Source organism: Somniosus microcephalus, chromosome 5 (genome assembly GCF_052327205.1).
Source record: "Somniosus microcephalus isolate GS21.2 chromosome 5, FLI_Smic_1.0, whole genome shotgun sequence".
NCBI classification, from domain to species: domain Eukaryota; kingdom Metazoa; phylum Chordata; class Chondrichthyes; order Squaliformes; family Somniosidae; genus Somniosus; species Somniosus microcephalus.
In genome coordinates this window covers 12,242,824-12,256,480 of record NC_140991.1, presented here as the reverse complement: position 1 = coordinate 12,256,480, position 13,657 = coordinate 12,242,824, and the positions used below count along the sequence as shown (strand labels likewise).

At 47.9% G+C, this 13,657-nt stretch overlaps 1 protein-coding gene across 3 annotated transcripts in view; it reads left to right on the top strand.

Moving 5' to 3' along the window:
- LOC147116890 (riboflavin transporter 2-like) overlaps window positions 1-12,472 on the top strand; it is a 53,835-nt gene extending 41,363 nt beyond the window's left edge. For all 3 annotated transcript variants that reach the window (XM_085987328.1, XM_085987327.1, XM_085987326.1), the window contains one exon: window positions 1,228-12,472. In XM_085987328.1, the coding sequence (XP_085843454.1) occupies window positions 1,228-1,440 (213 nt within the window). In that variant the 3' untranslated portion in view covers window positions 1,441-12,472. The remainder of the gene's footprint in view (window positions 1-1,227) is intronic.
- The last annotated feature ends 1,185 nt before the right edge of the window (window positions 12,473-13,657 follow it).

Sequence of the window (13,657 nt, the reverse complement as noted above, 5' to 3'; positions counted from 1 at the left end):
GTGCAGCGCTCCCTCAGTACTGACCCTCCGACAGTGCAGCGCTCCCTCAGTACTGACTCTCCCACAGTGCAGCGCTCCCTCAGTACTGCCCCTCCGACAGTGCAGCGCTCCCTCAGTACTCACCCTCCGACTGTGCAGCACTCCCTCAGTTCTGCCCCTGCGACAGTGCAGCGCTCCCTCAGTACTCACATTCCGACAGTGCAGCACTCCCTCAGTACTGCCCCTGCAACAGTGCAGCGCTCCCTCAGTACTCACCCTTCGACAGTGCAGCAATCCCTCAGTACTGACCCTCCAACAGTGCTGCACTCCCTCAGTACTCACCCTGCGACAGTGCAGCACTCCCTCAGTACTGCCCCTCCGACAGTGCCGCGCTCCCTCAGTACTGACCCTGCGACAGTGCAGCGCTCCCTCAGTACTGCCCCTCCGACAGTGCCGCGCTCCCTCTGTATTGCCCCTCCGACAGTGCAGCACTCCCTCAGTACTGTGCTCCCTCTGTATTGCCCCTCCGACAGTGCCGCGCTCCCTCAGTACTGACCCTGCGGCAGTGCAGCACTCCCTCAGTACTGGCCCTCCGACAGTGCAGCATTCCCTCAATACTGACCCTCCGACAGTGCAGCGCTCCCTCAGTACTGCCCCTCCGACAATGCAGCGCTCCCTTAGTACTGCCCCTCCGACAATGCAGCGCTCCCTTAGTACTCACCCTCCGACAGTGCAGCACTCCCTCAGTACTGCCCCCGCGACAGTGCAGCGCTCCCTCAGTACTGCCCCTGCAACAGTGCAGCGCTCCCTCAGTACTCACCCTTCGACAGTGCAGCAATCCCTCAGTACTGACCCTCCGACAGTGCTGCACTCCCTCAGTACTCACCCTGCGACAGTGCAGCACTCCCTCAGTACTGCCCCTCCGACAGTGTGGCGCTCCTTCTGTACTGCCCCTCCGACGGTGCCACGCTCCCTCAGTACTGACCCTGCGACAGTGCAGCGCTCCCTCAGTACTGACCCTCCGACTGTGCAGCACTCCCTCAGTACTGCCCCTTCAACAGTGCAGCACTCCCCCAGTACTGCCCCTCTGACAGTGCAGCACTCCCTCCCTGGAATGATCAAGTGTCGAGAGTGGGGCTTGAACCCACGACCTGCTGACTCAGAGGCGAGAGTGCTGCCCACTGAGCCACTGCTGACATCGTAACACACTGAAGGTCTAACTAGTGTCTCTTTCTCTCTCCCTGTCAGGTCCTGTCGTGGATCCTGTTTGTTGGGATGCTCTCGTACGTGAAGGTGATGATCGGTATAATCCTGCGCGACGAAGGCCACTGCGCCCTCGTCCTGTGCGGAGCGGTGGTGCAGCTGGGCTCCATGTTAGGTGCACTCACCATGTTCCCCCTGGTCAGCGTCTACGGCCTGTTCCGCTCCGGTGACCCGTGCAACACCAAGTGCCCTCTGTGACCGGCGCCCGCCAGCGGAAGGAGGCATTTGGGCGACGGGCGATTATAAACAAAAGGATAGTGATGGACTGGAGACAAAAAAAATACAACCCGGTGCGAGTACCACGGGAGACGACGGCGCTGATGTCTGCTGAAGCTTCTGTCTCAAGTAACTGTGGCTGAGCTTCAGCCTCCCGACCAGACTCGCCGTCCCTCGGTAGCAGTAGAATTTCCCTGGGTGGGGGGGGTGGTTCTCCCGGTATCCCGCCATAACTTCGGGGGGCAGGAGATCAGCGAATGCCCCAGAGACACGGCCATTTCCTCGCTTCGTGTCTGGGTCTGGGTCTGCTGCAGCATAACTGATTGCCATGATCATTCAGCGACTCCACTCTCATCGTATCATGCAACTACCAGGGTGGCAGAAGGCGACCCAGGTGGACCTTGGTCCTTCTCTCATTACGTTGCCCTATGGTGAGGGTTTCAAATCTCCCAGGGGACGCCAGTTCAAACTCTTGGAGGAGGGAGGGAACTTTCCACCCAATGGTTGGAAGCGATGTGGATCACCTCACCCGGGGCCCGTATAAACGAGAGGGTGGTGAGAGAATTCAATGAGTTTCTGGAAAGAGACGGGATGGTGGGATTAATCTGTGAAAAAACAGAGGGTTCATTCGGGCGAAAGACATGTCCCTTTCCTGAGTTCTTCTAAGAGGTGAACATGTTCCCGAAATGAGCCTTTAATGAGTTATGCCTTGGATTTTTTGTAGCCCTATGATGCTGGGGCCCATTCTAACTGCCCCTAATGAGCACACCTTTCATAGAATTATGGAAATCTCCAAAGCCCCTAAAATGGGAGTCCAGCACAACAGTTAAAATTGCAGCCTGCGTGACAGGAACAAGAGGCGTTCATTCAGCCCCTCGAACCTGTTCCGCCATTCAGTTAGATCATGGCTGATCTGTATCTGTATCTTGACTCCATTTACCCGCCTTGGTTCCGTATCCCTCAATACCCAACAAAAATATCAATCTCAGTCTTGACATTTTCAGTTGACCCTCCAGCCTCAGCAGAATTTTGGGGGCGAGAGTTCCAGATTTCCACTACCCTTTGTGTGAAGAAGTGCTTCCTGACATCACCCCTGAACGGCCTGGCTCTAATGTTAAGGTGATGCCCCCTTGTTCTGGACTCCCCCCACCAGAGGAAACAGTTTCTATCTACCCTAGCAAATATTTTGATCATCGTAAATACTTCAATTAGATCACCCTTTAATCTTCTATACGCGAGGGAATACAAACCTAGCCTGTGCATCTGGTCCTCATAATTTAACCCTTTTAGCCCCGGCATGGAAAGTCAGGGGCAAGAGGGCATGCTGAAGCTTTTAGTTCTTTGTTAGAAATTCTTTCTCTTGTTTTTATTTCAAATTTCTTCTGTGTTGCTTTTTTTTGTTGTTGCTCCTTTTTAGATACCATCTTTTTCCAGCTTTTTGTTTCTGTTCCTTCTCTCAATGGCGGAACATCTTGCCCATGCTGCATCAGTCAGGGCGCCAGTCAGGGTGATGGAGTTCCTTCACTCGCTCCAAGGGAGCACGGCTGGAAATTTGCTGCCGTTTAGTTTTTTGAGTGACAGCTGCCAATGGAGCCCCGGTCCAGTTAGATACGGTCCGGTGCCGGTATTTTACACTACGGTAGGACTCGGAACTGCCGCCATTGGGGCATTTCTATCTGTATGGGTGATCAAATCTGTCCACAGTTCCCTTGCAAGTTGCCAAAGTTTATCCTTAAACGCACCCTTTTTATAATACAAAGATCATACCCGTGACAATTGATTGTACCATCTTCATCTTGTCTGTTTCTGCAAATGTATAGAGTGCTTGATTTGATCACTTCTCCGTCCTAGGTCAGTGAATAGTCCGGTATCACACAAAGGTGTTTTGATGGGGAGAAGTTCGGGGTTTATCAGCATTCTGAAAGGTTGGCAAATGGGTTTTACTCCAGCAACAATTTTGATACTAATATCTCCAAAGGATGAGGGAACCGATCCAGACTCGGTGGAACCAGGGTTGTTACCTGTCGTGTTGATTTGTAAGTCTTGTTAACAGCCTGACCACAGGAGCTCAATGGACAGGACAGTCAGTTAAATTTAAGCAAACACATGCCATTGTGTGGTCCGATTATTCCAGCTATTTCCTTGGTTAGCGTATTCATAAAGTCAATCAATCGTGTCTGTGTCTCTGTGTGAATAATTTCCTCCTGCATTCCGTTCAGCTCACAGCTTGTTTTAAAAGTTCATTTAAAAGTCCCGTTGGTTCCTCGAGGCATGCTGGGATATGAAGCTTGGTCAATTTCTTATGATTGGTCAATTTATAAAACTGCCTGTACAGTACAGCCGCTTAACCCTTTAATGTCGGTTTACTTTAAGTGCGTTTTTGCTGCAGGACTGGCTACACTTTGGGTTAGGTTCCCAATACCTGAGCACTATCTCGTGACTCCTGCTGAATTCCTTCCCTTCCTTCCTTTCTTCCTTCCTTCCTTCTTTCCTCCCTTCCTTCCTCCCTCCCTCCCCCTTCCCTATTGGAGAAACATGTGAAAATGCCAGGAAAAGGCTGTTAAGACCACCCCATTCCATTATGGTGTAACCACGCGCACCATTAACCTGCCACTCCACCTTCAATCTGCCGTGGGAGGTGAAAACAAAGAGAGAGATGAGTCAGCCAATTTGTGCACAGCAAGCTCCCACAAACTGCAATGAGATAATAACCAGATTATCTGTTTTAGTGATGCTGGTTGAGGGATAAATATTGGCCAGGACACCGGCGAGAACCTCCCTGCTCTTCTTCAAAATAGCATTGAAGTATTGGGAAGACTGAAGCCATTGTCTTCGGTCCCTGCCACAAACTCTGTTCCCTAGCCACCGACTTCCTGGCAACTGTCTGAGGTTGAACCAAACTGTCCGCAACATTGGCGTCGCATTTGACCCCGAGAGGAGCTTCTAACCACATATCTGCACCATCACTAAGACCTCCTATTTCCACCTCCAGAACATCACCCGACTCTGTCCCCGCCTCAACTCATCTGCTACAGAAACCCTCATCCACCTCTTTGTTACCTCTAGACTTGACTATTCCAACGCTCTCCTGAACGGACTCCCATCTCCCACCCTCCATAAACTTAAGCTCACCCAAAACTCTGCTGCCCGTGTCCTAACTCGCACCAAGTCCCGTTCACCCATCACCCCTGTGCTCACTGACCTACATTGACTCCTGGTTAAGCAACGCCTCGATTTTAAAATTCTCATCCTTCTTTTCAAATCCCTCCATGGCCTCGCCCCTCCTTATCTCTGTAATCTCCTCCAGCCCTACAACCCCCCCCCCCCGAGATCTCTGCACTCCTCTAATTCTGCCCTCTTGAGCAGCCTCAATTTCAATCGCGCAACCATTGGTGGCCGTGCCTTCTGTTGCCTGGGCCCTAAGCTCTGGAATTCCCTCCCTAAACCTCTCCGCCTCTCTACCTCTCTCCTCCTTTTAAGACCCTCCTTAAAACCTACCTCTGACCAAGCTTTTGGTCACCTGCCCTAATTTGTCCTTATATGGCTCGGTGTCAAATTTTATTTGATAATGCTCCTGTGAAGCTCTTTGGGAAGTTTTACTACATTAAAGGTGCTATATAAATGTCAGTTGTTGTTGTTGTTCACCTGAGATCTTTTACGTCCACCTGACAGAGCAGTCAGGGCCTCGGTTTAACGTCTCTTCCGAAAGACGACACCTCTGACAGTGCAGCACTCCCTCAGTACTGCACTGGAGTGTCAGCCTAGATTTATGTGCTCAAGTCCCTGGAGTGGGACTTGAACTTATGACCTTCTGACTCAGCGGCGAGAGCGCCACCCACGGCTAAAGGTTTGAGTCTCATACTGGGAGTCGAACACAGGCTGCCTGGGTGAAAACCAGGAATTCTACTTACGAAGGGAAATAAATCAAAACTTAGCTTGTAGTGAAGTTATATCATATGGGTCCAGAAATTCGGGTTGGGGGCTTCCCGCGGGTGCAAGCCTCCGACCTGCACTTACCTAGCGCGCCGGCCGTTGAGCTGTGGGCCCGCGTGGGATTCCGATCCTGGGCCTGCTCCAACTGCCGGCGCGCAGTGTTTGCGTATCCCAGGGGCGCAGGTAGTTCAAAGCGTCCCCTGGGATCACGTGGGCCATGGAGAGCCAATGGTAGCAGGGAATCTGTATTCATAGATTTGACAGGAAGAGCTGTCAAATCTATGAATACAATTCAGCCCCAAAACACCACTAAAACTTCAAATACATTTTTAAAAAATCACATTTTTAAAATAACTATAAATTACATAAAATAACTATTTTAAACAATAATTTAAATTTTTGAAAAAATTAATTACATTTTCTAACGGGGCTAAAAATAAACTTACCTTTCTTTAAAGTATTTAAAAATAATAAACCTGTGGAAAAAATGTTTTAATTTAACTTAATTCACCACTTACCTTGTTAAAAGCAGGCCTTGCGACTGCTTTTTACAAGCGTAGCTCCTGGAGACTTACCCTCCCGGAGAAAGCTGCAAAAAACCCAGAAGTTCCAGGCGTACGCGCTGCCTCTCCGGCGCACGCGTTCGACCTGTGAACCCCTTCCTTTAAGGGAACGGAAGTTCCGGTTTCCCGCGCATGCGCAGTGCATGCACGAAACCGGCACTTTCGTTGGGCCTACGCGTGAGTACCCAGCGCGCACTCACCCGTGGGGACCCCAATTTCTGGCCCTCAAGGATTGTGATTTGTGATCACTTACAGTGTTCAGGGATTATTAGTGATTCCCAACATGACCTCGGACCCCAATAACCTGATTAAACTGAGTAGTGGATAATACCAGTCCTATTCATGCAGTTTATCTAGATATCCAAACAGTCTTCACCAACAACAACAATTTGCATTTATATAGCGCCTTTAATGTCCCAAGGCGCTTCACAGGAGTGATTATCAAACAAGATTTGACGCTGAGCCACATAAGGAGATATTAGGACAGGTGACAAAAAGCTTGGTCAATGAGGCAAAAGATCCCATGGCATTATTTCGAAGAAGAGTAGGGGAGTTCTCCCCAGCACCCTGGCCAACATTTATTCCTCAACCAATATCACTGGAACAGATTATCTGGTCATTATTTCATCGCTGTTTGTGGGACCTTGCTGTGTGCCGCTATATTTCCTACATTACAGCAGTGACTACACTTCAAAAGTACTTCATTGGCTGTAAAGTGCTTTGGGATGGTCAGAGGTCATGAAAGGCGCTATAGAAATGCAATTCTTTATCCTCAGCTGTTTTGATCATTCTCCCTGCTGTCCTGACATGGTCCTTTTCTACCCAGTGAAATACCTTTTTAGGTTAATTTCTTTACAACCACCCTGTTTAGCCATTTAGGCTTCACTTTGCCATGAATCCTCCTTGTTATCCAAAAGACATACATGTCCATCGGCATGGATTAAATAAGTTCCATTCTTCTTCATTATCAGTTATCTTTGCCTGACAGCAAATCTCAATACACCTTCTCACTGGTTAGAGAGTTACACTCCTGAAATCCGCTGCTAACATAAAATTATCAGCAGCATTAATTTGCCTCACCAACTGAAACCCAAAGCTTCTACAAGTATGTAAAAAGAAAAAGATTAGTGAAGACAAATGTTGGTCCCTTACAGTCAGAAACGGGAGAATTTATAATGGTGAACAAGGAAATGGCAGAGCAATTCAATAAATACTTTGGTTCTGTCTTCACGGAAGAGGACACAAGTAACTTTCCAGAAATTCTAAGGAACCAAGGGTCTAGTGAGAAGGAGGAATTAAAGGAAATTAGTTTAATAAAAAAATAGTGCTGGAGAAATTAATGGGACTGAAAGCTGATAAATCCCCAGGACCTGATAATCTGCATCCCAGAGTACTAAAAGAGGTAGCCATGGAAATAGTGGATGCATTGGTTGTCATCTTCCAAAATTTTATAGATTATGGAGCAGTTCCTGCAGATTGGAGGGTGGTAAATGTAACCCCACTATTTAAAAAAGGGAGAGAGAAAACAGGAACTACAGACCGGTTAGTCTAACATCAGTAGTAGGGAAAATGCTAGAGTCTATTATAAAGGATGTGATAACAGGACACTTAGAAAATATCAACAGGATTAGACAAAGTCAACATGGATTTATGAAATGGAAATCGTGTTTGACAAACCTACTGGAGTTTTTTGAGGATGTAACTGGTAGAATAGATAAGGGAGAACCAGTGGATGTGGTGTATTTGGATTTTCAGAAGGCCTTTGATAAAGCCCCATATAAGAGGTTGGTGTACAAAATTAAAGCACATGGGATTGGGGGTAATATACTGGCATGGATTGAAAATTGGTTAACAGACAGGAAACAGAGTGTATGAATAAATGGGTCTTTTTTGGGGTGGCAGGCGGTGACTAGTGGGGTACCGCAGGAATCAATGCTTGGGCCCCAGCTATTCACAATATATATCAATGATTTGGATGAGGGAACCAAATGTAATATTTCCAAGTTTGCTGACGACACGAAAGTAGGTGGGATTGTGAGTTGTGAAGAGGATGCAAAGAGGCTTCAAGGCGATTTAGACAAGTTGAGTGAGTGGGCAAATACATGGCAGATGCAGTATAACGTGGATAAATGTGAAGTTATCCACTTCGGTAGGAAAAACAGAAAGGCAGAGTATTTAAATGGTGATACATTGGGAAATGCTGATGTACAAAGGGACCTGGGTGTCCTTGTACACCAGTCACTGAAAGCAAACATGCAGGTGCAGCAAGCAGTTAGGAAGGCAAATGGTATGTTGGCCTTCATTGCAAGAGGATTTGAGTACAGGAGCAAGGATGTCTTACTACAGTTATACAGGGTCTTGGTGAGACCACACCTGGAGTACTGTGTGCAGTTTTGGTCTCCTTACCTAAGAAGGGATATACTTGCCATAGAGGGAGTGCAGCGAAGGTACACCAGACTGATTCCTGGGATGACAGGACTGTCGTATGAGGAGAGATTGGGTCGACTAGGCCTGTATTCACTAGAGTTTAGAAGAATGAGAGGTGATCTCATTGAAACATATAAAATTCTGACAGGGCTAGACAGACTGAATGTTTCCCCTGGCTGGTGGGTCAAGAATGAGGGGTTACAGTCTCAGGATACGGGGTAGGACATTTAGGACTGAGATGAAGAGAAATTTCTTCACTCAGAGGGTGGTGAACCTGTGGAATTCTCTACCACAGAAAGCTGTGGCGGCCAAGTCACTGAATATATTTAAGAAGGAGATAGATAGATTTCTAGACACAAAAGGCTACAAGGGGTATGGGGAGAGAGCGGGAATATGGTATTGAGATAGAGGATCAGCCATGATCATACTGAATGGGGGAGCAGGCTCGAAGGGCCGAATGGCCGACTCCTGCTCCTATTGTTCTATGTTTCTATGTTCAATATCTCCCTGATGCTCCTTCACAAGGAGATCAGATATCATCTCAGGATCCCTGCTAAGGACTAAATCCAATAAATTACCCTCTCCAGAACACTGGATAAGTAAGCAGTTGTTGCCAGTATCAGCAAATCATTCTGTCTGCTTCCTGCTAAACTTAGCTGTCCTCTATCAAACCACTTCATGGGTGGATGGTTAGAAGCCCTCATGACAATGCTGCATGATTCTACTGTCCTTCTAATTGAATCAGAGTTCCTTGCTTTGATCTCAAGGCCTATAACAGATGCCAAGGAGCAAATTTGTACCAGATTCAACATAGATGACAAACGACCAAGGTCCATAGTTTGGCTTCTACCATCCTGGTAGTCTCATGGTACACTGATAATGGAGTTATTGACCAATCAATCTCAATCGGCCTACAACAGACCCAGATGTGCAGTGAGGAAAACAACAAAAACGTGCATTTAGCTAGCACCTTTAATGCAGCAAAACGTCCCAAGGTGCTTCACGGGAGCGATTATCAAACAAAATTTGACACCGAACCACATAAGGAGATATTAGGACAGGTGAGAGGTTTTAAGAAGCGTCTTAAAGGAAGAAAGAGAGGTAAAGAGGCGGAGAGGTTTAGGGAGGGAATTCCAGAGCTTAGGGCCTAGGCAACAGAAGGCATGGCTGCCAATGGTGAAGTGATTAAAATCAGGAATGCGCAAGAGGTCAGAATTGGAGGAGCGCAGAGATCTTGGAGGGTTGTATGGCTGGTGGTGGTTACAGAGATAGGGATTTGAAAATGAGGAACAATGGTGGAGAATTTTGGGAGCCATAGGTCCAAGTCACCTGTCCCTTGCATGCATGTTACACTTACCACATTATGTCTGAAATTACTCATATACTGCATCCCAAAATGTTATTTCCTGAAAGAAATCTATCTAATTTGCATTTGAATTATTCAATACGATCAGTTTCCATCATCTACTTAGGGAACCTGGTCCACAGATGGACTACTCACTCACTGAAATAATGTTTCCGCTAATTAGTTTTGAATTTACCCCCGTTCAAGCCCAGGCTGTGTCCTCTGCTGCACTGAACCGGTGTCTCCCATCATACTGCCCAATACTCTCCCTGTCTAACACAAATAAAACTACACAATTCACAATTCACAATTCAAATCGCTTTATTGGCATGATAAGGTACATCTTATGTTGCCAAAGCATCAAAATACATTTATGGTTGAACACATAAACGCGGTTCTATTCATACAGTTTATAAATATACACTCTCCATGTGACCCTCCCTGCAGAGTTCCTTATACACTTTAGACCTCTCATGTCACCCAACCACCTTTGAGGGATATTTGGACCTAACTCTTAAATGGAAGCCAATGCCTTCAATTCTAACATTTTATTAACATTATAAGTATTAGAAATATGAAAATACAGGAAACTTTCGATTTACCGGCACCTAAATAACTGGAAATCTCAGTTAATCGGCAAAATTCAGGAGTAGGTTCAGGTAACTTTTATTACTTGCCTTCCTCCATTTGTTGCTGTGCAAGGGTGTGGCTGCAGCTGTTGCTAAGCTACAGAGACGCTTGCAACTTGTGGCCATTGTTTTGAAGCTGTTAAGCAACAGGGTTTGTTGCTTTATACGGAGCTCTCCGCTCCGTATCTTTTACTATAGCGTTTGGTTATCCGGAATTTTTGATGAACCGGCACCACGTCGGTCCCGTCCGTCCCGGATAAAAAAAAAGTTTCCTGTACTTTAAGGAATTTCCTGCTAACCATTTGCATTGAGAGCAGACCACTTGCTTTTTTGGCCTCTGTGTGACAGAGTGGATCCTCGAACAGGACAGGAAGAGAAGAGCAAGGGGTGAAAGGGTGAAGAACGAGGAGTGAGTGAATGAGTGAGGAGTGAGGGGGTAAGGATGAGTGAGGAGTGAGGGGGTAAGGATGAGTGAGGAGTGAGGGGGTAAGGAGGAATGAGGGGGTAAGGAGGAGTGAGGAGTGAAGGGGTAAGGAGGAGTGAGGAGTGAGTAAATGAGTGAGGAGTGAGGGGGTAAGGATGAGTGAGGGGGTAAGGAGGAATGAGGGGGTAAGGAGGAGTGAGGAGTGAAGGGGTAAGGAGGAGTGAGGAGTGAGGGGGTAAGGATGAGTGAGGAGTGAGGGGGTAAGGAGGAGTGAGGAGGTAAGGAGGAGTGAGGAGTGAAGGGGTAAGGATGAGTGAGGAGTGAGGGGGTAAGGATGGGGCCGAGTGATGGGGAGGGGAATAGGCATGTGGCAGAGGGACACTATTGACACAATTATTGATTATAGTTTAAAGATTTCATTATGTTATTGCTGCACTCATACTTGTAAACTCTGTTGTAATATGCCCTGAGCAGACCCGATTAGATTTAAAACGCAAGAAAACAAGGTATAATTGGGCCTTGCTCGGTCAAATTAAAGATGCTTTCCTAGCAGAACAAAACAGGCAGCTTGTCTGTGGGAACAGAGCTCGAGGGACTAGTGGAATTCCAGGGTCTGAAATAAGAGGCAAGATTGTTATGGTTAGTTGATTTTTAGAATAATTGTTTTGATATCATAACCATTAATATATAATCATCAGTAAGGGATTTATAATCGTGCGTAAGAATTGAATGTAGAAGTCTGTAATCTTCAATTGTATGCAATGATAACCTGATGTTAATGTGACGTGTAACCCTTTTGATTATAATGAAAAGTCTGTGAGTAAGCTGTAACCAGACAGCCTGGGGTGAGGACGAGGATTGCCATGGTCAAATAGAGGGCAGCTAGCCTGCGCAGCAAGGTCAGGGGTAGCTGCCACAGTGTTGGAATGTCAAAAACATAGGCCTCTCGCAGCCAGGACACGATGGAGACATGTTCCATTTGTATTGCCATAAGTACCCCAGCTGAGTCTTGATGGTCAAAAATAGATGATGTAAGGGTGTCATAAGCCTAGAACCTGTGTAAAAGCAAGGTGCTACAAACATGGCATCTTTATGATTGGATGTTGGATTTGGGGTCTGACATGAATCAGTCATTCATGAAAGAAAGACTTATGAAATAATACTGAGCGGCCTGTGGGTGGCGCTGTCCAGGGAGAGTATAAATACTCGGGCACGGGCCCAGCTTGCGCAGGACATTCTTAACAGGAACTAGTGAAGGACACAACTAGACCTCCATGTTGTAAAACAGTTGATTAAAGCTTTGTTTAACGCTTAGACCAAGTGCCTAGTAGTTTTCTTACGTCAGGGTGTAGGCCAGTGACTGGTTCAGGAGGACTCCATTGGTTTTGAATGAGAGTAAGGATATAAGAAGGCGTCTCTCATACACATAGGTTGTAGGGGCATTCGGCAAAGAGCTTGTGAACATCCACCAGACGGGCTGGGGAGGGATCAGGTTGGCAGAGGACCCACATGTGTCACACCGGGCGGACGAGTGAGACTAGAGGCCAGGGCCGACGGGGGTGGATTCGTGGAGATCGCGTCTTCTATCCATTGCATAACTGGTAATGTAACTCATGTTCGCCTTGTTAACTACTGCTCAGATGCTGTAATGTATCAAGTCTCACTTACACTGAATAAAAGATAATCACTGTTACCAATACGGGTCAAGTCGAATCTTTTGGAACTAAGGAGTGAAAGGGTTAATTGGCAAAAACCCAGAAACTCAACAGGCAGATGGTCACGGGGGTAAGGATGGGACGGAGTGACAAGGGAGGGGGTAAGGATGGGACGGAGTGACAAGGGAGGGGGTAAGGATGGGGCGGAGTGACAAGGGAGGGGCTAAGGATGGGATAGAGTGACATGGGAGGGGGTAAGGATGGGATAGAGTGACATGGGAGGGGGTAAGGATGGGGTAGAGTGACAAGGGAGGGGGTAAGGATGGGACGGAGTGACATGGGAGGGGGTAAGGATGGGATAGAGTGACATGGGAGGGGGTAAGGATGGGGTAGAGTGACAAGGGAGGGGGTAAGGATGGGATGTAGTGACAAGGGAGGGGGTAAAGATGGAGCAGAGTGAAGGAAGGGGGTAAGGATGGGATGGAGTGACAAGGGAGGGGGTAAGGATGGGACGGAGTGACAAGGGAGGGGGTAAGGATGGGATGGAGTGACAAGGGAGGGGGTAAGGATGGGGTAGAGTGACAAGGGAGGGGGTAAGGATGGGATGGAGTGACAAGGGAGGGGTAAGGATGGGACGGAGTGACAAGGGAGGGGGTAAGGATGGGATAGAGTGACAAGGGAGGGGGTTAGGATGAGGTACAGTGACAAGGGAGGGGGTAAGGATGGGATGGAGTGACAAGGGAGGGGGTAAGGATGCGATGGAGTGACAGGGAGGGGGTAAGGATGGGATGGAGTGACAAGGGAGGGGGTAAGGATGGGGCAGAGTGACAGGGAGTGGGGTAAGGATGGGATGGAGTGACAGGGAGGGGGTAAGGATGGGATGGAGTGACAGGGAGTGGGTAAGGATGGGATGGAGTGACAGGGAGTGGGTAAGGATGGGATGGAGTGACAGGGAGTGGGTAAGGATGGGATGGAGTGACAGGGAGGTGGTAAGGATGGGATAGAGTGACAAGGGAGGGGGTAAGCATTGGATGGAGTGACAGGGAGGGGGTAAGGATGGGATGGAGTGACAGGGAGTGGGTAAGGATGGGATGGAGTGACAGGGAGGTGGTAAGGATGGGATAGAGTGACAGTGAGGGGGTAAGGATGGAGCAGAGTGACAAGGGAGGGGGTAAGGATGGGATGGAGTGACGGAGTGGGGTAAGGACGGGATGGAGTGACAG